The sequence below is a fragment of the Anguilla rostrata genome, chromosome 2 (assembly GCF_018555375.3).
Source record: "Anguilla rostrata isolate EN2019 chromosome 2, ASM1855537v3, whole genome shotgun sequence".
Taxonomy (NCBI): Eukaryota; Metazoa; Chordata; class Actinopteri; order Anguilliformes; family Anguillidae; genus Anguilla; species Anguilla rostrata.
The window spans coordinates 22,543,913-22,571,258 of NC_057934.1; the positions used below are offsets into that span (position 1 = coordinate 22,543,913).

Genomic DNA, 27,346 nt, shown 5'->3' on the forward strand with positions numbered 1-27,346 from the left:
CTGAGTGGTCATGTATTGTCTTGGACAATCCATTTATGAAATATACGCGCAGTTGAGATGCCTGGGTACCTTCCAAAATAGCTGTGCATAATACCACACGTGTCGTTTACGGCGTTGTCACCCTTTTTAGTACAGTCTGACTTGATTGACAATTCATTCATTCAGTAGGTGAGAGTATAAGCTTTCTAACGATGTATAACATGCTATTGGAATAGCGTTTTATAGGTCACCGTAACCAACAATTTTCTTATCATCGCATTCACTTACGCATTCACTCTGTGGTAGCAGTAAAAGAAACTGCACCTAACGAAACGTTGTTAACGATTTTTCGTAATTCCTTGGAAAATACTATTATTATTGAGGACTTCTGGGCATAGCTAAACCATATATTTGATGATAGACCTATCTGACATTGTTTTCTGGGGCAAAACAGAAGCGGATTGAATTGTATCGTTGATTTACTGTCTCTGCCTCCATCTACTGAACACAGATAAAATATCATCATTGCTATGTAAGTATTACTTCTCAAAATATTTCGGTTATACACGTTATTTTGAGTGTCTTTAAATAGGTTAGTGGTATTATATAATGTGGATATTTCACACTGTAATGTAAGCGTTAGTTAGTAGTGTAATAGTTTTTGTGATGCATGCAACAGTGATGGTCAGTGGAGGATACGCTAAAAAGAAAAACCAAAAACAGACCAAAATACACAGAATCCTCATCCATATCGTCAGCCAACGAAACATAACATAACAAAACAAAACAGAATGGGGAGCGATGACAACAACTGCCGCATATTTATTACACACACAACGGGACGCCGTCGCTGATACACCACTTGCTGTAGTCACTAGTTTCTCTTAGGTACTTCCTAGTCTTGGTTTAAGCAGCCCGACAGATGGAAACAGAAATGGTAACCGTTCCCATGAGTCCTGAGTAGCGTGGAACGGCACAGAGTGGCCCTGATAATGGTTCGGCCCTACGGTGGAAAAGCGCCTACATACACAGTATATATAGTTCACCACGGAAGTAAAACATTTGCATTTTTACCATTTAAAAATGCATAACCAGCCCCAAATTGTTCAGCTTCATCTGAGAACACACATCCTGACAATCACATCAGTGATTCAGGATGCAGTTAAACAGATGATCGGCCTTTAAAAGCAGAATATTTGTGAGCCCTGGAGGAACCAGTCCAGTCCAAAAAGGATGTGATGTCATTCTCCAGTTCAGTGTGATATCACATAACACAGGCCTGAACTTTGACCTTGACCACACTCTGACAGCTCATGTTAGCTTAATTCAGATGCTCAGGGATTGTGATGCACTCCCTCCCACCCCGCCCCCATGGGAGAAGCCTATTTCAGTCTTTACAGCTCATTAACAACAACTGCAGAAAGGGCCGGATAAAATAGCAGGCTGCTACAGAGAAAGTCAGAAAGCTATGGAAACAGAGGGTGGAGAGGGAGAGGAGAGAACAGAGAGAGAGAGAGAGAGAGAGATGAGGTTGCTCCTTTCCCTGCTGTATTCAGTGAATGCAACAGTTGCCATTGCAGCTCCCCAAGCTACAGTATATCTACAGAGGGCTGTAATAACTCTGTAGGGTGTGCGAGCAGTATGCTTCACCTCTCGCTGTCACCAAAGCATAGCTTTCCAGGCACCACATGTTTATCTGCCACAGGTCAGACAGGCCATGACCTCCAGCACCAGGTTAAGGATGATTGGCATGTCCACAGCCAAGACCACACCCACCTCCTGCCCTCACAGCTCCACACTGAGACATCACCCTGGCATGCAGAAGGAATCACTCCCAGCATTCCACCCATTTGGCAGACCTGCTATCAACTTTACCTGCTTGATATCAGGATATGTTGCCTGATGAGGACTGACAAGGTTCTTGTTGTGACACACCTGGACAGTGGCCCACACCCAGACGGAACTATGCTGCTCCAGTTTGGATTTACTAGCATGTCATTTCCACACGCAGTTATCTGTGGAGCCCGAGGACACCTGTTTTCCCAACATTTCAATCATGTTCCTGGAAGAACATTCAATAATGTTCCCGGATTTAGGCCCCTGCAGACCACTGGTACAGACTGGCGGGGTGTAATAATATTAGAGAGGCACACTCCCCCTCTGCAGTGTTCACATCACTGAGAGGTGACTCAGAGATATACAATACTTTTATCATTATCCAATGAAAATCCTTTCACGGACAGCAGTGGGACACAGAAAGCAGAAAGAGGTCTTCACTGCTCGATTAATCAATGGCAGCAAATGCTTCTGACGCGATCACACACTCGTCTGCACTCTCCACAAATAGCATGGATGCAAAGTCTATGAGAACAACTGGAGACTCCAAATTAAACATCAGAAATCTTGTCTGAAAATATATATGGCTGAACCATAACCGTGAAATGTTTTGTGCTATTGCTAAAAAGTTAGGTTGTCCCCTTACACAGAATGTGTGTGATAATATTATTGTCGCAATGTTGGACAATCCCATTTTGTACAGATTGCGTAACAGGTGATTTCTGCATTTACTATATACATTACTACTGTTCCCCACCCTTGCTGAACACACTATTGAAATGTCACTCCTTTTAAGGGTATGTATTAATTGAATAAATGTTTATATAATGCCTGTATTACAACAGCACAATATTTATTTCAATCATTCATAAACAGGTGTATGACAATATTGTTCAGGCGGTTGAGTCAAGTGAGATATTTAATGTGAAATTTGATGTGAGTATAATTTTTATAACATTGTCACTGATCCTTCATAAAGCACTGCATGTGCTTGTTAATGATTAATACCAATTTTATCTGCTTGTGAAGGCGATCAATATGCACGTTCAATATGGCAAAGTTCTTTCCGCACACAGAAAGTATGGTGAAACGAGACGCACATTTCACTAGGCAAAAACTTTTAATCCAAAGCAAAGGTCATTGGGAACAGGATGAGGGTGGCACTTCTGGCCAGGAAATGGCAGACACATTTCAGGTGTGAGGGAGAAATCCAGGGAGCAGCATTGCAGAAACGTGGTGCAAAGCAAATAAGCCCTGACTGGATGACACTACAAGACAAGGAAACTTTATCTGTCCTCAGTTCTTAGAACCCAAGCTAAAGGAGGGCTAGGCAAAGATTAGCTGCAATGTTCAACTGAGGTCACGTTAACAACTGGACAGGGTCAGGTCAGGGTGGAATGCAGGGGCAGCACAGAAGGCCTTAAATGGTTGGTTTCGATCACCCTTTATTGAACCTCTATATCCACAGTTACAAGGTCAAACACAACCTCACTGAAGACAGGTCTGTCTGTCTCTAAAACAGAACTGACATGTAGTAACTCCCAGCAGACAGTCTGAGGGGCCAGATAAATTGATATTCAGGTGAAAAAGACAATTTATTTTAAATTTAATTGAAAAGAGGACATTTCATTTCCCAAGAGGAACAACTGGCAAACAGCACAAGGAGACCAAAGCAGAACATGTCTGGCGTGACCAACACCATGTCTCTTGATCATGAATTAAATATTTGTTTGTGTAAATTACAGTACATTATAGACAGCAAGAGTTGCTGCATTTTGTTTTATCCTGACTTAACTGTAATTCTTATAGTTCAAAAATGATTTTCTACTTCAAACTGTCTACCACTGCGATTTTTTAGCTCCTGAATGCAATACAGAGGACATTAATAGCTACGGTAATTTTTATGTTCTCTATTAATCCAGATACATATATTGATCTGTGCAGATTTCTTATGATATACAAAGCAAGGTCATTGTCCACATTTTTGAATTTTAAAGCTTGTTAAATTGTGGAGTAGGCATTGCAATAATATATGCAAGACAAAGGAACTGACAGCAGACAAAACCATTCATGTTTGTAGGGGAGTATATGGATGCAAAAAAGTTTTCCATAATGGAACCATAACATACGTATACAAAAAGACGTTTACCGTGCTTTATTGTGACAAATTACAGTAATGCACAGCATCATGACAAGCTATTTCTAGCAGTGTGATGCAACATATGACAGTATATATGATAGTATATAGTATGTATACATACATATATAGTATGCTCCTCAGCATAAAGGATATCTACCTCACTTCATTATAACAGTAAAACCTCTTTTATGTGGGGTGGGTAAAACTCCCCAGCAATCTGAACTCGACAGACATACAGGAAAGATCTAAAAAAAGGAATCACAAAAACCTGAAGTTCACAATAAATTTCTACAGTGATATAAAAAAATGAATAAAAAAATGTAATGCTTGGAACAAGACCTTCCGCCCACCTTGGCTCCTCTTCGATAATAATAATAATAATAATAATAATCAAAAGAGTAAACAGCAAAACATTTGAATACTATTAATTTATATAACTTATCTACACTGAAAAGTAAGTGACTACAGCATGGAAAACAAGCTTTCCTCTCTTTCATAACATGTAAATGAAACGCTTTGACAGCAAGCACTGTTCTGAGCTTAATCCATTACAAAGAGCAGCTGGGTCCATATGGCAGGGCCTCCCCACTCAACGCAGGACAATAGCGCTACAGAAATCTGTTCCAGCGAGACAAAAACTGCATAAATGCTAGGCTAACAACCCTGTGGCGGGACATATAGAGGTCCCTGCTGAGGTCGAGCTCCTGAGAGCCCACAGCAGATGGAAACTCTAATCACGTTTTCACCACCACAAACTACTGAGTGACCTCTGACCTGTGACATCACACAACATTTCCCTGACGATGGTACTTTTCTTAGATTTGAGTAAATGACTTCACCCCGTCGCTGAAGCATAGACATAACATGTCATCAAAGACGTTATCCCTGGCTCAATTTGGCAGGCTCCAGTTGCAATGCCTGGCATGTTTACAGAGCTCAAAGGTGGAGTACAGTCTGTAGTAAACAAAGGCATGATAATAAAACTACAAAAGGACGAAGAGCATGTAAAAAACGACAAGAGTTTGTGACCTAAGCCCTTTATATGCCCGTACATAATCCAATAGATCCCCACATGTACCCCTCACACTCCAACCATCAGACATGGCTGAGGCGAGGCAACAGTATCAACTCACCTTTGCAGGTAAAGCACTTGATGTGGAAGTGCCTGGACTGCACACGCAGGACCTCTCCCCTGCATGGCTCACCACACTTACAGCACTGGATCACTGGCTTCTCTGTGGGGGGGTGTGCGTCCTGAGCATGAGCCACTGCAAGAGAACACACACACACACACACATATGAGATCGCACTGCCAGAGGCTGAACACACACGCATACACACGCACACGCGTACGCATGGACACACACAAATTTTATATGATTTCAGCACTAGTGTATATTTTTAATTGTCCCAGTTTAGCATGTGATTGTTATTTTAGGTATGTACAAAACCTTTTTACAATGGTAGTTATAGGGCATTCAGGGGTTTTCGGTCTAAAGCAAAAAAATACGCAATTTACAGTGAGGTAATGCCTCTGGAGTATGTGTATATTTTCTGATTAGCCTGCAGAAAATGACATTCAACCTGTTATTTCCAATGGCGAATGTAACCTGAGACTGCCGCACTCAAAGGAAGACATACTGGCACAATACAGTATAAAAACTGGTATCTGTGTTTATAATTGAGAATAAATGCTGTTAAATTAATTAAACATGTACAACATAACAACACTGTGTAAGTCGCAAAGGTATTACTTGATTTGTATAGGGGTTTTTTTAACAATCCCTTTGAAGTGTAGTTGAGAGATCTTTACTTTCTCTTCATTTTTTATTTTTATACTTATCTTCCCCAGATTTGTCCCCAGATTGTTCTATTTTTACACATACAACAAAAAATATCTGTGTTGAACCGCAGCTTTGAAGCATTTACTTCGTAACATGTAAGCCTATTAATAAATACATTAACTATTTCTAAAGGGCACATAGCATCAGTGTGCCAAACAAAAACAAAGACATGATGTTTGTGTCACAGGACCCTGGTCAGGAATGTTAATCGCTCATGATAGGCTTCACAGGCCTACGAGCCGAGGGATATTTACAGCCCTGCACGCACAGCTCAGGACCAAATGAGATAGCAAAGCGAAATGGAGACTGGGAGATAAAGAGTTATTACTGACATTTTCTCAGGTCTCACATGTCAACAGCATTGCTGCAACACTGATCTTCAAGGAGGAGCAACAGAACAGACAGGTCACACTGTTTTTAAAATGCTCATTCACAGACAGTGAATGTATCAGATAATGGACAAAATTTATCTAGAAATTGCTTTTAATTCTTCTGTATTTTTAAGAAATTGTTTCTTCTGGGGCAGAAATGCTTCTCATTGATAACCGCTTTATATAATTCCAAGACTGTCTGACAGACAGTAGTGGCAGTAAATATATGCAGCAATACAAGGAATTTAACATTGGCACCGATGGAAGATGGGTGGTAGTCACAGTAAAGCCTGCCTCATAGCAAAAAAAGACCCAACTTATTATTTTACAGTGTGTTGCCTTCCTTACTGTTCATGGATGGCTCTAGCCAATCAGCAGAGACATCGAGCTGATTCTGATTAGTTCGTGCCTTGAAATCCTGGCCCAAATAAGCATTTTATCCACTTTCAAGTAATAGATCCAGTCCACTTGTCTTGTAAAAATGTTTAAAAATAGTATACCATGGTCAAGGTGAATAATCGATTCTGATTGGCTGGAAGGTGCGAGTTAAAAATTGATAACCGCACACCTATGGCAAGTAGCTCCAGTCAAATGGCCTGATCGCCTGTACTAAATTCATACACTGGCTACAACAGCTTTCTATATCCCCTAGCATTGATACCAGCTGTCATGCATGACATCATATTGCAGCTCGCTTAAAAAGCTCGATATCAGCTAGCAGATGCTGAAAGTTATGATAAAGAACACTTGTTTTACATCAGATATCGCAGTTACCCCAACACTGAGCTAGCTAAGCAGTTTGGTGTAAATGCGCACAATATTATTCAATTTCAATTCAATCAGGGCCCACAAAGTGTATTGTGCTTGTTATTATGGTAAAATTCTGTCATGTCATTCACATTCGGTCAAGTCTCATTCAGCACTATTCACCCCTGAAAGCTCATTAGATACACTATGGTACTGTACCCTTGAGAATAGAGAGCTCACATCATGTGCACTATGGCCATATACCCCTGAGAATGAAGAGCTTACATCATGTTCACTATGGTCTTATAACTGAAAATCATAAAAGCACCATAGGCTAAATTAGTACAAAAGAAGTGAGTACTAAGGATGAAGATGGGATGGGAACTAAGGAATCTAAGTAGTCTACATTGGAAGATTTCCAATGATTCTGCTGCTCTGACCAATTTATTCCACCATTGTGGGGCCGGTGCAGACAGGTATCATGATCAGGAAACCCGAATATACAGGGAGGGGAAAGCCAGATACTTGGCTGTCTCCTTGAAGTCACAGAATGAAGAAATATGGTCAAGGTCTGGGGGGGATGACTGACTGGAGATATGGTGGAGCTGTTCCGTTCGCTGGCCTGCAGGCTAAGAATACGTTTTTAAACGAGATATGAGCTGTAACAGGTACAGTATATAGTGAAGTGGGATGAGGAGGGGTGTGATATGAGCACGCTTAGGAAGAATGAATACACATTTAATTATAACAGCTAAAATAACCGAAGTCATGAGTCAGGTGTGCATTTGCTTCCTGTAAACATAACTAGTATATTTTACTGATCCTGGACAGACCAACTGTCAGAACTGCCAACAGGGTAGAGCGCGGGATGTGTCCCAACTGCTGTTGACTTTCCAGAGGCGTTTTGGATGTCCCCCTTTTAGTCAGTTCCTACCTCTCCTTCCCCCTGCCTTTGAACGCCTGTTTGTCATGAGTGTGGCATGCTTCTCAAATCTAATCTCAGAGTAGTTTAAAGAGAGAATGTTTCTGCGTTCAGCATATGCCAGTCCTGGCAAACAGGATACGCAATCAGTCCTGGCTCTGATAAGACTGGCAAGAGGGCTACTGACAAAAGACATAACACAGTCTCAATTTCAGGAGGCTTAGGGAAGGCTTCCGGAAGTATTTTGGGCTTCCATGTCCTGAAAACGGAAACTGTGCATTTTCTCAAAAAGCAATTTGACCAAGATAGTGGCTGCCATGGTGATGAGCCTCCCCAGAAAGAGCCAATCAGAGGCACTTTACAAGCAGGGCACATGCCAACAGACTTCAACCTCCTTTCAGCTGTGGAAAGACAAGTAGAGATAGTAGCAGTGCAGGGGAAGTAAATTAAAGTTCTGATCAAAATAGACTTTAAACCACATGGACTCAAAGTTGCTGAGTCAGCAAAATTGCTGAGTGGCTCAGTCAGTGAACTCACTGATGCAATCAATAAATTAAGGCACGGACTGGCTCGGTCAGTAGATTTACTGCGTTTCTCAGTAAATAAATGTTTTGAGTGGATCAGTAAGTGATGCTGCAGAGTACCAGTTTCTGTTGAGAAAAATGTGAGCTCAACTGTAGTACTGTGTGGACTACAGTGCAGAAAACATTTACTGATTCACAATCAGTATATGCTTCTGAAGCAGGGCTTTTTGTTCTAAGGTTATGGGTGGCACAACAGTGACTGGAGAGGCCCAGCTGGTGATCTCAGATAAGTAAGAATTAAGAGGATGTTTTCAGACAGCAGCTAATTACACCCCAATGGCGGGGCAAATGGCCATTCCTCCTCATTGTACAGATGATGACTCAGACGTACGCCACATCCGACAGAAGCAGGGGGTAACAGTAAAATAACCAGCTATCTGGCCATGTCCATGAAAAAATAGCAACTCTTCTCCCCTGTAATAATGAATCCTTTGGTTCTGTTGCTAAGAAACATTAAACAAATACATCTCTTAAAGGAGCCCAAGGATTAGCCGTTGAAAGTACAGTAGAACCAGCCACAAAATGGCAGGAGGTACAAGTTTTTGGCAGTGGAGGGTGTAAGGACTGTTGTTTGCATTAACAAAAAAGTGCATTGTGTGAAAGAATAACTAGTCAAATACCGCTCATCGCACACAGTCGCTATGCCCCAGGCAGAAATCAAACACAACCTTCACCTGTATAATACAGTACAGGTATACTGGCCAACTGTATTGACAAATGACCACAGTAACATCAAAAATCTTGCAATTCCCTATTGGCTACATCACACGTGGGTATACATGCATCTGACGGTGAGCTCTGTGAACATGGCTACATTGTGAAACAGGCAGTGGAAAAGCAGAGGAGGGTGGGAAAGAGGCTGAAATTAGACCTCAGGTCAGACCTACACCAAAGAGCTGTCACATTAAACGACCACACCAGGTGACCACACCAGGTGACATTTACCATTTATCATTTACATATCCATCAATGACAAAGCTGAGCTACTGATCAATCAGGCCACTAACACATTTCTACCAGATATTTCCAGACAGCCCCATTGCTTTCATTGTTCCTAGGGCAAACCCAAACCAGCATTATGGAGCTGCATCAGAAATAGGCAGAACAACTGCTCCAGTTCTGCTTATTATTTTCTATATATTTTTTTAAATTTATTTTGTAAATATTTTATATTGCTGCTACTGTGTTCGTTTGCTTCAGACCACCAATTCTGTAGGACAATGGGACTTCGCTGTTGGAACTGAGGGCTGGGGTATCCATGATCCTGTTTAAATCAGGAGAATACACTTGATTCAAGCCCCACCCACTCTCAGGAGATGCTCTAAATTCCCTCTGCCAAAAATAGACACTGAGCAGAGTGGTGCTTTTAGCGGCTTTTCCTGAGAGCACTTTTTCCTGACACATTAAGAGACTTGTGACTGGGTGTGCGTGAGCATGTGTAAGTTTGTGTGTGAGTGTGTGTGAGCGTGAGCACATAAGTGAGAGAAAGAAAGAAAAAGAGAGGGAGATCTGTACCTGAGTTCACCAAAAAGAGTAGCTGTTTCTTATTCCTTGAGCAATGCATCTCTAACTGCTTCACTCCCTCATGCAGGCTCCCTCCCTCCCTCATAAGAAAATATGCACAAGTGCGGATTTACAGGCACAGAGATCTCAAACATAAAGACTGACAGACTGACAGACACGATTTGCGGCGTCAGATACACAAATTCACAGATGCACAGACTCAAAGACACAGAATCAGTTCCATCCTAATAATACTGAACAACTGTGAGTGAGTCCACATTCACATATGCTTATTTTAAACTGAGGCCAACAGTTATCTTCAAATAAAACTGGAAAATGGAAATAGCTGAACTTTTAATGTCAAATCACCGGTGGTTGTTTCTGGAAACACTGAATGCTTTCCCCACAGAAACAGGCTTAGCATTGGCACCCATATCCAGTTCCAGCTAATGGCTTCAGTGCTTCATCACATGTGTCATTATAAATATATGGTTTCAGTTTCCTGTCATTTGTTCAAACTAAATGCGGGACATGGACTTTACTTCATTCACACATGGCTTTGGGTCTCATAAATGTGTGCACACGTACAGGCTCATAATCCAGCAGATACACAGGTACCTATACTGGCACACACCCAAATATGAATGTGTCTGCACACTTACACAAATACATACATATACATATTGTGATTCCAGTGCTAGTTTGTACTTGGTAGGATTCTTGCTTGCTGAACAAGCTTACTCTGCAGGGTTGGAGTCCTGATCGATGTGGTCACTTCTGGCACTACGATCCTTACTTCACTCTAGTGTGTTTCTTTTGCGCCTCTACATCATGAAACCTATGCACTTGTTGTACGTCGCTCTGGATAAGAGCGTCTGCTAAATGCCTATAATGTAATGTAATGTAATATACACATACACACACATACAGTACACATTCCGTATACATACACATATACATACACCTGCAGATATAGGCACACAAATACATAACGTTCCAGTAAGGCAGTAGCATTGTGACCATGTGTGTGTAGGTCACTGAAGTGATACACGTGTCACTGTGAGGTAACAGTGGAGTAAATACAGCAGGATTCCTCTGCTGCTATGCCACGCAGCACTGCCTGTACATCACTGTGCACTGGGTCTGTAAACATGACTTATCCAAAGGTAACACACAGAATTCAAACAATGCAGTTCCAACAATAGAAGAAGACACACAAACCAAAAAGAGGGTGCTCGCCTTTTTTGTGGTCTAAGAAAAATATGGAAATAAAAATAGACTCCTAAAAATGGAAATGAACGGTGATGAATGGAATCTGAGAGAGAGACAGAGAGAGAGAGGACAGAGAGCATCAGTTGGTCAAAGAGCGTCACTGATAAATACTCTCCAAGGAATGTGATAAGATTATTTACACTTCTGGCCACTTGGCCCTGACAACAAAATGACACACCCACAGAAATATTGTAAAGTAAAACTATGACCATGACACACACCACTGGCTGCAAGGTTATCCCAAAGTTGAAATTTACTAAATAACCCAACCCTGAAGAACTTCAAACCGGCAGATGTAAGTGACAACAGATTTATACGCAAAGCATGCCCCTTTGACTTGTCTCATGGTGTCTGTATGTATGTATTCATACTGTAAAGTTATGAATCCGATAAGAGAGGTTACACTTTTCCAAAGCTAAAGACTCAACTAAGCATGTGGTGTGGAGCTAAGGTTGCAGAATCTGTGCACCATTGCGCATCTGTGAAAGAGATCCATTTTGACTGCATGTTTGGCAGCCCAAGCAGATAATGTGTTCACAAGGAAGGAAGTGCACATGAACACTAGCTTTTGACTTTTTTGTCAATAGATCTGCATCACTCTTACCCATAAAACAAATAATTTCAATATTCATACTGTAGCTTTGAGTTTTTTGGGCAGTATACCAATTTGACTCAGCATAAAAATCAACAAGTATGGCCTTCACAATTTTTGTGGGCAATTAAATTGATTTAACTAATTTTACCACAGAAAATATGATCATTATAAGTTTCCACTGAAAGTTTCTTCAGCCAGGCATGTAAATAATAAATCATGTTTAGTGCTGATTAGTTTGAATGATGAAGACATTGTGAGTTTTCCCATAGACTGCAGAAAAAATATTGACCAACTGACTGTGACATCACCCACTGACTTTTCATAAGCTTGTGAAAAGCGTTTTTGAAACCGTGGATGTGCAGTTTTCTTCCTGCCATGTTGTACAAACTGGAGCCAGAGACTGTGGACTAGGGAAAAGGGGGGGGCCTCATATGGTCACAACATCCGGCTGGTACGATTTGTGAACTGTGAGATACAGTGACGCTGCGCAGAGACGCAAACTGTCCCTGATTTGTCCACAAAATATTAAAGTATTGTCCAAATGACACAATAACCTATCGGCACATGGAGAGACATTAGACGATCAAAAAACACCTACTGTGAATACATGTTCTTGTGGGAAAGAATTATTGACTGTATTTTGACGATATTGCGCCTCATACACCAAAATCTTAAGTTTTTTCTTAAATTTGTTCTTAAGAAAGATCCTAAGAAAAGTCTACGTCAGATTCCCGACGTGTTCTTAAACCGCAGAATGGTTCGCATGTGTTCCTAAAATGATGAATCCCATTGTCCTCGTAAGTGTAAAGCGCGTGCCAGTTGTTCCTAATTAGCATAGGTAAACGCCCCGCCAATCCCCATAAAAGGGCATGGGCCTGCAGGGCCGTGTGCACACACATAAATCAAAAAGGAAAGTTAGGGCGAACGAAGTCAATAATGCCCAAACGAAAATCTAAAGACGGTGGAGCACCGGACTCCAATCGTAAGAAAAACTTAAGTAGTTCTGAAGTGGAGATATTACTGTGGGAAGTGAACAGCATACGATCTGTCTTATTTAGTAGCGTCTGTACACAACACACATACACATGCATACATGCACACACATACACACACATACACACACACGCACATATGCACACACGCACGCACACACGCACATGCACACACGCATATGTACACACATATGCACACACACACGCACATGCACACACACATACACATGCACGCACGCACACATGCACATGCACACACACACATACACGCACACATGCAGACATGCACACACATATTAGACTTTACTGTATGTTAGCCCCTGGAGGCAGGCTCAGACGTAGACGTTGTCATAGATGCAGAGGAAAGGCTTTTGGCCACTAGGTTTTTCCTTGTAGTCTTTCTGTTATGAAGGACAGGTCTGGATGGTAATCCTCCCGTGAGGTGCTGTAAGCCTATTAACCACACACATACGCACACACACATTCATGCATACACACATACACATGCACACGCACGCACACACACACATACACACACACATGCATGCACACACACACACACGCATACATGCACACACATACACACACACACACATACACACATACGCATACTTGCACACACACATACACACACGCACGCACATGCACACACATACACACATATGCATACATGCACACATACACATGCACACGCATGCACACACACACATACACACACATGCATGCACGCACACACACACACATGCACACACACATGCACACACATACACACACACCCACGCACGCACACACGCACATGCACACACACACACATACACACGCACACGCACGCACACAAACACATACACACACACGCACGCATGCACACACACATACACACACACGCATACATGCACACACACATACACACGCACGCACACACACAGATGCACACACACATACGTATGCATACATGCACACACACAGGCACGCACACACACACATACACACACACATGCATGCACACACACATACACACACACGCATACATGCACACACATATACACACACACATACACACACGTACACTTACACACACACATACACACACGCATGCATGCACACACACATACACACACACGCATACATACATGCACACACACATACACACACACGCACGCACACACGCAGATGCACACACACATACACACGCACACACACACACAGATGCACACACACATACACACGCACACACACACACACACACACATGCATACATGCACACACATACACACACATACACACACACGCACGCACACACGCACATGCACACACATATGCACACACGCATATGTACACACATATGCACACACACACGCACATGCACACACACATACACACGCACGCACGCACACATGCACATGCACACACACACATACACGCACACATGCAGACATGCACACACATATTAGACTTTACTGTATGTTAGCCCCTGGAGGCAGGCTCAGACGCAGACGTTGTCATAGATGCAGAGGAAAAGCTTGGCCAGGAAGCTCTCTACTTTGGCCTGCAGCTCAAACTCAGGTTCTAGCTGATGGTGACTGAGTGCTGAGGCAGCACTGAGCTTCAGGATGACATGCATCTGAGTTGGGACAGCTCTCTATAATAAAGCACTAGGGTGGGGGATGAGGAGGGGCAGTGGGACGAGGCAGAGGGGACCCACACTTAGCCTAGTGGAGGACAGCCATACCTCTCTTCTAGTCCGCCTTCCCCAGAGAGCCAAAAAAGTTGGGTGCCCACTAAACACACAGCTGACCCTCAGCCCAGAACAGAACTAAGTCAAAAGCCTGAGAGGCCACCCGTGACCTTGCGCGCTCACTACAGAAAAGACACGTGCCACTCAAATCTAAAACTAGAATCGCTAACAAAGTGCCTACTGTGCAGCAGTGGGGTTTCTGGCAACAATCCAGGAATGTTTTTTATTGTACAAAAGGCATGTTTGTGGTGTGCTCTCTTGATAAGTCTATCAGCACCATGTTAACAACATGGCCAGTTCCAGTTCTTCATTCAGAGGGGACACCTGTGTAATTGAGCGATGAGCACTGACACCAGGTGTTTGTGCAACCTGGAGAATGTCTCAGAGGCTTCTGTGAACATTTCAAGTTGCCTATATCCACCCTGACATCTCTGAACTGGGCATTAAGTGCCCTTGTCCATCTAAAAGGTTCAAGGACGCTTTCTTGGAACTGACAGAAGACTGATGCTTCTTTAGTTTGTCCAGTTCCCCAGGAACACTTCATAGGGGTACAGGATGGGACAAATATTGCACATTCTCTCAGTAAATCCATGTTACTCTAATGACCACCCCCCCACCCCACCCCCCATGGCCCATTCCCTGAGGCTGCTGTCTGCGCCGCCTATTTGGCAGTTATTGCTCAGCTGTTGTTTGCAATTCTCCTCTTCTTTCTTATTCTCTTACTCTCAGTATACCTCTCCCTCTCTTTTCTTCCATTTTTCTCTTCCTATTTAGCATGACGTAACAATGATCTCAAGTCTGCACTCACTATCATACTCTGAACTCACAGTGGGCTCACTGTGATTTTTCACCACAATCTCTTGAATGCTGGGTGCAACAGAGATCAACTTGTTCTTAATCTGTACAAATTCAACAGAAACCTCCAAAGTGTACTTGTGTACATATGAAACCTTTAGATTCACACGTTTCAGAATGCATTACGACAGCGCGTTGCCTCAGAATGTTCCATATTAATGGTGAGTGAAATAAATAAATTGGCTCAGCTATAGCCTATACACAGGGCACAATCTGTGCCACAATGGGATGTTACTTGCATGTTGTTCCTATCATCTTGTACTGAACAGAGTGTAATGATCCTGACACCCCCCCCATTGCAGTGCTCCACAGGGCTGAGTCATAAATCACTCAGAGCTGATAATGCGCATGCCTCAGATGGCTCTTGCTGCAATCTCTTCAGTGCCTCACAGGCAAGTGCCCCTGTCATTAACATAACTGCAGTGTGTGTGCACGTGCGCATGTACATGTTTGCAAGTGTGTGTGGGGCCCCGAACACATGTGTCTGTGAGTTTACCAATATAAAATTCTGACAGGGAGGACTGAATCATGCAAGTTTAATAAGGATGTAAATATACTGTATTAACAATGAGGCAGAGAGAATGAGAAATGGGGGTGAGCAAGAGATAGAGGGAGGGAGGAAGTGGGGGTAGAAGCTTTTAATCACACAAAGGGCTTGTAGTGCTTGTAGTTCTCTGTCTTTCCCATAATGCATTGCTGTTGCCTACACTGGTAAATATAAAGTAGGCATGCTATTGGTTGAAGAAAAACAAAAGAAGTATTTAAATCACATTTTATTTGTAGTGTGATTGTAAAGTCATTGTAAAGTCATTGTAAACTGAGAGGCATTAATTGTAAAGTGCTTTGGATAAAAGTGCTATATAAATGCAGTCCATTTACCATTTAAAGTCAGCATACGGTATATACACTTATCCAGGTTCCCTTGAAATCAGTGGGCCTATTATGGTACTTTTTCTGTCTAGAGACCATATCAGGACAACCACGCCTACAACCGCAAACTCTTTTGTCTCCATGACAAAGCACGGTATATTCACCCTGCTCACATGCAGAGAAAAGCGCGTACTGTAAGCGTCAGAGAAACGGCATTCCAAAAAGTGGTTTAAGCATCGGTTTGCACTGCAACAGGACACAATGGAGTCTACCTTTTTAAGTTGCCATGGTTGCAGAGGCAGGCTTAGTTCATTATTAGAGAACTCTTTCCACCAAATCCCCCCCCCCCGCTCTTCTCTCCCCACTCACTCTGTGCTGTGCAGATCCTAGCATGATTTTGCAGCTCTGATGCAGCAGTTCCTGAATGCATCAAATCAAACAAAACTCTTTCTGGCAAACTCTTTCTTCAGTCCACAGTCCTGATGACTCACCAGTGACTTATTTTTAAGGGACACTGGTGCTAATCTGTCTCATAGCTCTTCAAACAGCAAGAGCCCTTTAACTGTTTGCCTTGATTTATATTTTCCGATTTTCAGAAAGCTAAAAACCAAGCAACTGTGGTGCAATGTGTGTGCACACTTTCAAACCTAACGGAATAGAAGCAACCTCTTACCAGCACATGGAAGAGGACAGAGTAAATGCATGCATATAATTGCACAAAAACACAGATGGCAAAGGGAGGTCGTCTGAGTGCTCTGAGTGGCGTGCGCCACACAGCAGGGGGTAGGACTGTCGTGGATACCCCTGCGGCTCCGGCCAATCAGAGGAGACCTCCATGCCTCAGCCACGCCTGCTGGAGCTCGGAGCTTCCACCTAAGGAAGGTGAACAGCAAATCCCTATCCAACGCAGCTGCTACAGGACCTGTCTGTGTGAACATGCATAGACCCTCCTTCAAAGGAACCACTGTCCCAGACTATTCCTTTGAACAGTCTCTCTCTCTGAAGCTCATGATATCATAAGCTGTGCGGCAGAGCCCTTATATATAGCACATATGTGAGGCCTGTCTACCATCTATAAATGCTGTCATAAGCATTGGTACAGCCGTCTCCTCTCTCTCTACATCAACACCGATCCAAAAATCCAGCTCAGGAGCTTATCTACACTGCATTGTAATATGTACTCTCATATGCGATACAGTGCCACACTTGAACTCTTTAAATGATCCCATAGAGGAACATAGACACGCACACACACATACTGTATATACACATCGGCAAACACACAAATGTATGTGCAGACATACACACATTCACATACTGTACACATGCGCATACACACATACCCACACACACACACACACATATATGTGCACGTATGTACATACACACATTTTTGGTTACCTTTCTCCTTAACCATGACCATTGGTTGCTGTGCTCTGGTTTGCGGCTGAAAAGGCAGTGGCAGGTAAACAATGGGTCCTCTTTTTTATCCTCCTAGTTTATTCCCTCAGACTGATCACGCTCCACAAACACACACCAAGAGAGAGCGAGAAAGAGAGAGACAGAGACAGAATGGGAGAGAGAGAACAAGAGCAAGATAAGTGAGACAGAGAGAGCTTTTTCCCAGACTACCCAGGCAGTTTGGAATGAGCGAGCGGACTGCTAGCTGGTACTCCCCTCCCACCCCTTGTTGGACTCTGATCCCCCGCCCTCCCCCCCCCCCACCCCACCCCCAGCTGCTCCCATGTGACAGACGCAGATTCCACAGCAGTAATCCTACCACCACAGACAAGACCTTCCTCAAAAACACAACAGCTAACGCATCCGACATACACTGCAGGAACCTTCGATCCACTCTCTTTCACTCTGTCTCTCCACCACTCCCTTTGTTTTTCCCTTCCCTTGTATCCCACATTTTGTTTTTTCCCCTTCTCAGACCCCCTCCCTCTCTCTCTTTATCTTTCTCTCTCTTTCTCCCTGTCTCCCTGTCCAACATACTGTGCTGCCAGATCCGAACATTTCCTCCTCTCCCATGTGGAATGGCAGCCTCTCTACCTGTGAGGGTGTTTCACAGTAAGGGCACGTTTCTTTTGATTTTGAATTACAGGGGTCTCTCCTCCGTCTGGTTATCCAGGACTGCCAGTGTCTGGCTGCCTCAATGGCTGCACTGACTTAGCCCATATTTTGTTCACCCCTTCCCTCTCCCTCCCTACCCTCTCCCTCCCCTCTCTCTCTCTCCATTTCTCCCTCCCCTTCCCCCCACCTCTCGGCTCACTCACACACTTTTGTTTGTTGTATTTACTTTAGCAAACAATAAAAGCACTGGAATTAACATAGAGGGCATGGCACCACTACCCCCTCCCCCCCACCAGCTCAATGTTGCTCATAGCTATTCACAAAAGCCAATGGCCATGTTTCCCAATGCATAAATCTCTGACACACAGTAAATATACAGAAAAAAGCTGAACAGCCATGCTCAAATAAAACATTCATTTAGTCAAGCAACCTCAAGTGACCTCTTGTAAGCTCTTGTAGAAAACAGCTATTTTAGAATGCCATTATGCCCCCCTCTTTATATGCAATCTAATGCCAGCAGAGTGACTGACAGGTTCATCCATCAGCATAAAGCATTAGCGCTGCAGATCCAGTCTGTTATGTGTAATGACTAAACAGTGTCTTGACATCAAGCAGAGGAAACGCTGTAAGAATGCTGACAAAACTGTCGAAATCGATTGTCTGTCATTTTAGTTGAGGTCTGACTAGCCTCAACTCACCCTGCCTAATGAAAAATGCACGTTCTGTGCTAAAACAGATTAAGTAGCTCATACATAGTCATTTATTTAACGTTTGTTTTTCACCATAACTGAGTAAATGGTTCTCTCAAGGGTAAATCACTCACGTTGTTAGCATTTTACTGCATATATATGTGTATGACCATTTGGAGGGCAGTAGAACTGAACATTCATAGACAGGGATAATAAGCAGCCCAATGAGAGCCATGTTATTGCAGGAGTCTACAACAGGGAACTATTTTGAACAATGTTACTACAGCTGGCCTCACATTGGTGATTTTAAATATATTTCAAATAAAATATTTCAATAGCAAAAATACCCAACATGTGATCAGTATCTTTATATTGCTGTCATAAAAACAAAAAAATATATAATTGATTCCAAGGGGTGGGCATCTTACAGCCAACAACCACTAGGGGCAGACTCTGTGCTTACATTGTACAAGTAAATTGATAGATGTCTGCCTTTTTAATGCCAACTATCTTTAAAAAACTGGGAGGCTGTGTGCAATTAATGATACACATCAATGGCATCTACCCAATCAAAACACATTTCTCCTCAGTGAGTCACTATGATTGGTTGATATGAGTGAGTCACTGACAGCATATTGTGTCCATCCTCTCCCATCTCTGAAGACAAGAACCACAGTGGGGGAGCATCCTGCTGAGTGGGTCAGAGGAAAACAGCATGGCTTCCAAGAGTATTGCCATTGCCCGGGCCTTGGGAGAATGAGCAGTCATTGCTTCATAATCTCCTATCTGGCTAAAATCTCTGTGTGGGAAATTATTTTATTTAAAAAATCTGAAATGAACAGATGCCAGGAGTAAAAGCGTATGTAAACACATTATATTGGAAGGAAACACATCTTGAAGTGTGACACTAGACATCTGGCACAGAAATTTAAAGCTACTGTATATATTGTGTATTAATCTTTTATTTATCAGTGAATAAATATAACTACTGGCACTACAGCACAGAGAGTGTCATGGGCACCTGTAGAAATTCTCTCTTAATGTTTAAAATAGCACTTCTGCATCTAGTTGTGTTTGTGCCTATTCTGTCAGAGCACACAAACAGATAATAATCATAATCAGTTGCAGTTTAACAATAAGAAGCACTTTCACCCATAACCCACCATTCATAACCCATAGTGGAAGGCATCCCGAATGGCCAAGTAAAAAGGGAATTGTCTGTCCGAACTTAGGGACGTTATACTTTTATTACTTTTCTTTGTATGTCTTTGGGGTTTGAATGCCACAGGGAAGAATGACCTTAGGAGTCAGAAGGCAAGGTAAAAGGTCCATTCATTATCGCGGGTTGAACTGCAGAGGTCAGTGGATCTTTAAATACCACACAAAGAAAACAAGATCTGAAAGCAATCCATTAACCTCCCAATAATCCCTGTGCGACCGGCTATCTGCTCACTGCGGAATGGGGTTCTCAGGACTGCCGGGGACCTCAACAGCATGTGTGCAAGGGCCACACCTCAGTTGACGAGGGTGGGGCTGATAAGTTAAAGAGCACTGGGTGAATGGGGTTAGCAGTCAGAGCCTGTACTGCTCCCTCTCTCCCACTTGCTGCGGCAACCTTAAATATAACTTCCAATCACCTCGTTCATAGAAGGACATGGGCTTAGCTTGACCACAAATACAATGAAAGCCCCATATCACACAGCACATTAATGAAGTTAGGAGTCAGAGAGAGAACCCTACACAAACATGGGGGCAACAAATACACCCACAGTTATGATCATCAATAAAAATATAACCCCCTGTGTCTTAAGAGTATTTAGAAAGTTAGAGAATTTATTGACATACTTAGATACACTGTTTCCTGTTGTGAAGCATTTAAAAAAAATTTTAAATTTATTTCCACTTAATTTAAACAGGAAGTCCCACTGAGATACAAGATCCCTTTTACAAGGCAGACCTGGCCAAGACAACAGCAGCAATAAAACATACATTACATCACACATAAAACATAAAAGAACATACAGTATATGATAAACAAGTACTTGAATGAAACTAGTACAGCATATTTTTAATGGGGACCCAGCCTATAGAAAACAACACTCTTCCTGCAGAGTTCTTTTACACAGATTTAAATTCCTCAAGCGAAACCAAAGTACCTAAACAGATAAGGTCTTTTACCCCATTCCACGCCAGAGGTACAGTGTGAAAAGGCAGTCCTTTCCTAATGCACTGGGTACTTTCAGAAGTAGCCACCTAGTGGACCAGGTTTGGTAGGTACTACAGAAAAATATGCTGCAGAGGGGAAGCTTTCCAAGGATGGTATATATATATATATGTATATATATATATAGTACTGTGCAAAAGTCTTAGGCACTCTAGATTTTTAAATATAATATATAGTATATATTTGGTCTTATTTGGTTTATTTTTTGTTTTCTGCATTAGTGTGTCAGTAGAAAAGTGCAAATTTGAGATTTCCAAACATGAATTTTCCAAAAAATGAAACAATTTTACAGATACATTTTTGTATTTTGTTAAATAAATTAATATTTTAAGTAATAGACTACTTTTCAGATAAAAACATGACCAAGGGTCTCTGGGATTACCTGGAGAGCCAGAAGCAAGCGAAACAGCCAAAATCTGCAGAAGAACTGTGGCAAGTTCTCCAAAATGCTTAGAACACCCTAACGGCCGATTTTCTTATAAAACTGCCGGACAGTGTACCTAAGAGAATTGATGTAGTTTTAAAGGTGAAGGGTGGTCACAGCAAACATTGATTTTATTTAGTTTTTAACTATTTACTGCTCTTTATATTATTGTTTTTATATTTATAACCTTTCATTTCATTATTTTTGAAAGCATCTTAGCTGTACAGCATTTTTTTATATATATACACACACAGTACCAGTCAAAAGTTTGGACACACCTGCTTAAACCAGTTTTTTCATGATTAAAAATGCTTTAAACCGTATAAACTTGTCTATAAACACTTAATATTTCATTATATGATATCTGTACTTATATAAGCAGATAATCATAAGTGAATTGCATTCAAAAGTTTAATTTTTAAATGAAAATAGAAATCTTGTAAGCTCATTGGGGGGGGGGTGCATTATTTTTATTATCTTTGTACGTACTGGTGTTCATGATGACGTCTATCTTAACAGGTGCTCCAGGACCTGTAGAATTTTTCATATGTAAAAAAAAATAAAGACCACCCGCTATATTTCAAAATTCATGGGATTTATTCCTACATCAGTTTCACCCTTCTACCCTCCATTGGAAATATATGGCACTGCATGTGGTGAAAATGGAGTAGGAATATATATATATATATATATATATATATATATGTGTGTGTGTGTGTGTAGCATTTGTCTGCTAATAGAATTATGAGCAAGTCTTTTGGTCTTTTGATTGAAGTTTTACTTCAGCCATGCTAAAAACTCTGAGCTCCCATACTCCACAATTAAAATTACAGCATTTATAAATAGAGTTGATATGTTAATATATTTATTTCAGAAGTGTATCATATAAAATACAATATATACACAGTGTGGAGACAGACAAATGAGATAGGTAAGGTGGGTATTAAATAAAATACAATATATTAAGAGGAACATAGAGGTTGCAGATTCAATGCCCAGGTTAATAACAAGCTTTATAATCGCCACAGATGGGACCCTAATGACAGGCATTACAAATAAGCAATGGTTGGTCAGAAAGTTGCTAAGAGATGTCTGCTCTGTAAATTATGGATTAACGGTGGTTAAAAATGGCCAGCTTTGGTAACGCAGACAGACCACTATCCGTTAGCACTTCAGTCTTAGGTTCAGACAGGCAGTACATGCCTCCATGACAGCCAAAAATAAACAGATCAGATCTTGGAACATTGTGTAGGTTTTATTCCAAAAATCTGAAAGTTTTCAAAGACCTTAAAAAAATGACACAAATGAAACCATCTATTATAAGAAACATAGTTCTAATTAAAATACATGCAATGTGTAAGATAAATGAATAAAGCTAAAAATAAAGCAAAAAAACTTAATTAAATAAAAAAGAAATTAGTTTCACATCCGCTTGTGCGGATTGACAATCCTTGTTAATATCATGGTGCCAAATAAAGAGAGAACAGATTCTCATTACATCACATTTCCTGACAGTGCAGAACTAATCTGTTTGAGATATACTCATAATTAAACCCTTTATTTTGCAGACGCAGTTTGAACCACATCACAGTTTTTCTTTTGCTGCTAACCCCAGGTAAATGACTGACAGGTTGGACAGATAGTTGATTCAATGCTCCATACAGCAACTGGGGAAGTGAGATGGGTTCGTCCTCATGTCAAATATTAACTGCTCTTAATCAGGTGTGTCCGTGAAAAGCCTGAAACGCTGCTCTTCTGCCATGTAAATGTAAGCTCTGCGAAGGACATAACCACAAACAAGCTGTAGTGAAGACGGAAATATTAGGGTTTAGAGATGTCAGAGTCGTAATGAAACTAGATTAGGACGCATATGAGCACAGGAACATGGTGCTGAGGCAGAGCAGTCTTGTACCCCTCACTCACTCACATGGGCATGGGAAAGGGGTCTTATGTAACAACCAATCTGCTTAACTCTATTCCTGTGTCTGCAGAAAGCTGTGCGAGGCAATTATGCTGAAACATAAGAGAGGGGTTAGAGGGCAAAGGTCATCTGTCTGTCTGACTCAGCCCCATCTTCCAACACGCGCATACACACACACACACACGCACGTAAACACAAAATACTCACATGCATAACCATATATACATGTGAGCACATGCACATGCAATTGCAACATATTTACAAGCCCAATACCAAGATGTTTGCACACACACACCCAAACACACACACACACCAGAAATGTGTAGTAAATGAAAAAAGTTCAGACACAAAACCAGGCAGCCTCAGATGAACCATGTTACAGTTTCTCTGGTTGCGAGCACCAGTATGTAAACATCATGAACATATCCCAAATACTGCTGGATTCTGGTAATTAGCCTGCTCAAAATAAATGATCACATAAACAACCCAGACTCTGGACAATATAGTCACTTTGTTATCAAACATCCTGCAGTCAAGGTGAACACGTATAGACACTGATGCACCTCGCAGCAACATAATAAAGTCTATTTAATGAAACTCTGTGTAACAGTTGATGGAAATAATTGCAATTTTGTGGAAGCGATTTAAATGTATTTTCTTTGTTCCTTCGTTTTTCTCTCCTGCATAGTCTCTTCACGGGAAAAAAGTCTGGCCAAACGAGCGTAAGTATTTGCGGGCAGGGGCTCTGCCTGGCTGTGAGGGATGGCCCGGGGCTTTAGGACACGTTAAAGAGGTTTATTTAAGAACTGATTCGGAATGAGATTTATGTTTCCCCGCAGACTGTACCAAGCTTGCCCCCTCTGACCTCATTATACATGTACACAGCTGAGCAAAACGTCCTCTCAATGTCACGGCAACGTCAGTGGAGAGGGCAGGTTGGCACCTGACTTTCTGGTTAAAATAATCACTTTAATTGGATGGCTCAATCCCCCACCCCCCTTCCTGTCTGTTTCTCTCCAATCATTCTTTCCACTAATAACTTGTTTCTAATATTAACTCTAAAGCAACTTCTAAAAAAGCAAAAGATTACTCATAAAGATACTGCCCCCGTGTGGTTGAAGCTGTAGCATCATTTAAGCACTGCTCCCACAGTATGTTTCCAGTTGCTATATAAAAGTAGCCTCTGAAATGAAAGTAAAATACAGTCAAATCGGTCAAAGAGTGGTCCTGAGTTAAAGGGAAAAAAAAGCACAGCCAGAAAACAAAAATTTCAGTTCACTGCATATATGAATAAACAATTCTGATTATATAAATATGTGAGTATGTTTGAGTGTTAAAGTATTTAAAACCCCTGTCTGTGTTCTGACTGCAGAGAATATTAATCTTAATACTGTTGCTTGGGCAGGAGCATTAACTTCTCCCATTGGACAGTGGAGAGAGTGGCCATTACATAAGCAAGAGAAAAGTACCATTAATTCTTTCAGGGATGTTTTAGAGTCGATCTGAAGATACTACATCAGAGTCGCCCAAAACATCATGCATAACATCACGGTTAAACCTCGATCAACTGAAAAGATGAAGAATCTCCAAAAACCCATTAAAGGGGAATTGCACTTTCAAACACATATGGGCTTATTTTGTTTATATTGTCCTTCTAATGAATGTGTCGACCTTCATTTTTCAATTAGTTATTTCGTTTAAAATGTCTAACGTTAGAAACAAGGACCAATTTTTTTTTTCTTTTAGCGCAAGTCCAAGTAGTACGGTTTCCGGTTTTTTCTTCTTCTTTGAAGAAAAGCATAGCGTTGAAGTCGTGCAATGATATGCTGCCTAGGTCTACTTCCTGAATTTGTAAAGGTAAGCAACAAAACATTGTAAAATATTAACAAAATGAAATAACTAATCGAAAAATGAAGGTTGACACATTCATTAGAAGAAAATTAGAAATAAAATAAGCCCATATGTGTGTTAAAGTGTAATTCCCCTTTAAGAAAGAAAATACATGACTAATACAGATTGGACAAATACAGCTAATGCAAAGCAGTCCATATCAATAGCTGTAACAACAACATATTATTATTATTATTATTATTATTATTATTATTATTATTGGCTGGACCGCAACAGCGTGGCCAGCCCTATAAACGTGAATGTCTGTGACTGAGTGACTGAGTGATGAAGTTACACCATTGGTCGGCCGGTCCAGCCATATACTAGGTTTTGACCTGGTCTTGTTATTGATAAATCTTTAGGCAGTTTATTACAGACAACCCTTATTTTGGCACTTAAAAAAATATATATGGTGGTAGCCAACTGTAGCTGAAAGCCTTTTCTACATGTGCCTTAAGACTTAGGGTAGTTTAAAATGTGTCTTGGAGATTTTGGAGTATTTTTTAACATCCACGCAGAAGTATATTCAAATGCCAAAGTGGAGCCATGCTATTCCTGTGACTCAGGCAGAGATTACGCATTGATCCTAGACAGCAGTGCAGAGCATGGCAGCAACAACAGTAAATCTGATAGCCCTCTTGGTCTAATATCTTTATCTCCTGGGGAATTAGTGTCCAATGCTTTCCACAGAGACCTTTGGCAAGGTGATCAAAGGGAGCAGGTTAGCTCTCTGACCAACTGCAGACAAACCCACATGGGGAACCTGCTACAGAGAAGGAAAATGTGTTCCTATAATGTTGTGAGAATGTTGTATGACCATATGGAAATTTCCAGAGGGACGGACAGCAAGGCTGCCATATGACAGCACTATATCCACATGTATCACGTTCCATCAGCCCGTTTCTGATATTCACTACCCTGTCTAATACCATTCAAGAAGCTCTCTTACAAAGTAGAGACATTCTTGTCTTGAAATCACTCAAAAGTTAATCATTGGCCCTGCTTGTGTTGAATGTTCACTCCAGGTGCTATATTACTTTGTAAGTCACTCTGGATAAGAATGCCTACTAAATACAAAATTGTCAATTGTATATAAACTTGTCTCATTTATTCAAGGTCTCGTATAGAGTAAAGAACACCACAAGAATTCCTTCAAAATGTTTTATAATGCACAATATATTACAATATGTACAATATATTAACCTGTTTCACTCACTCAAGAAGGTTGCTTATAAAAAGCATCATATCAAACTGGCTCACTCAAACTCCCTTATAGAGTAAAGAGCATAATGTTCACATGTCTTACAAAGATCACTTGCAGTGTAAAGTTCAAATTCTAATATATGAAATGCATCAAATGTGTTAAAGTAAAACAAGTTCACTGCCAAAGATTAGAGTTCATATTTTCATCCTACCCACAGTAAATGGTGTGTGATATTATAGAAAAGGCAGTTGAACAAATGCAAAAATAATTCTGATTGCAATATAACAGCTTGCCAAAGCAATGTATTATGGAAAGGCGTTATGGAGTTTTTATTTTTGAATTCAACAATCCTTAAACCTTTTTTGAAAGATTTCCATCGAGAAGTCTGTTATCCATTCCCATGGTGACGGTAAAATAAGTGGACACAGACAATAATGTGATATTCGCTACACCACACTGCTTTACCGCCAACAGTGAGGAGCAGGGCCCAGATGAGCTGGTAACCAGAAGGCTCCCCCTGGGCCTAATGTTGTGATGTCCCTGAGGATTGCACATAGCTAAAGCTGCTTCAGCAAATAGCAGCTTAAATGCACAGGCTTCTGAGGAGGACACAAACCATCCAGTGAAGAGCTTCCCTTCATTAACATTCCAGGTGTTTGCACACAAATGCAGA

At 41.4% G+C, this 27,346-nt stretch overlaps 1 protein-coding gene across 49 annotated transcripts in view; it reads right to left on the bottom strand.

Moving 5' to 3' along the window:
- The window catches only part of ablim1b (actin binding LIM protein 1b), a 142,508-nt gene that overhangs the window by 81,291 nt on the left and 33,871 nt on the right, over positions 1 to 27,346 (bottom strand). For 47 of the 49 annotated variants that reach the window (XR_010328251.1, XR_010328250.1, XR_010328249.1 and 44 more), the window contains exon 2: positions 5,089 to 5,223. Coding sequence is in view for 44 of the 49 variants with exons in the window: in XM_064321309.1 (XP_064177379.1) it covers positions 5,089 to 5,223 (135 nt within the window). In the remaining 5 variants the exon portion in view is untranslated. Of the gene's footprint in view, positions 1 to 5,088; positions 5,224 to 17,634; positions 17,909 to 27,346 lie in introns of those variants that run through there. The other 2 variants (XM_064321297.1, XM_064321296.1) reach the window with 2 other exon arrangements.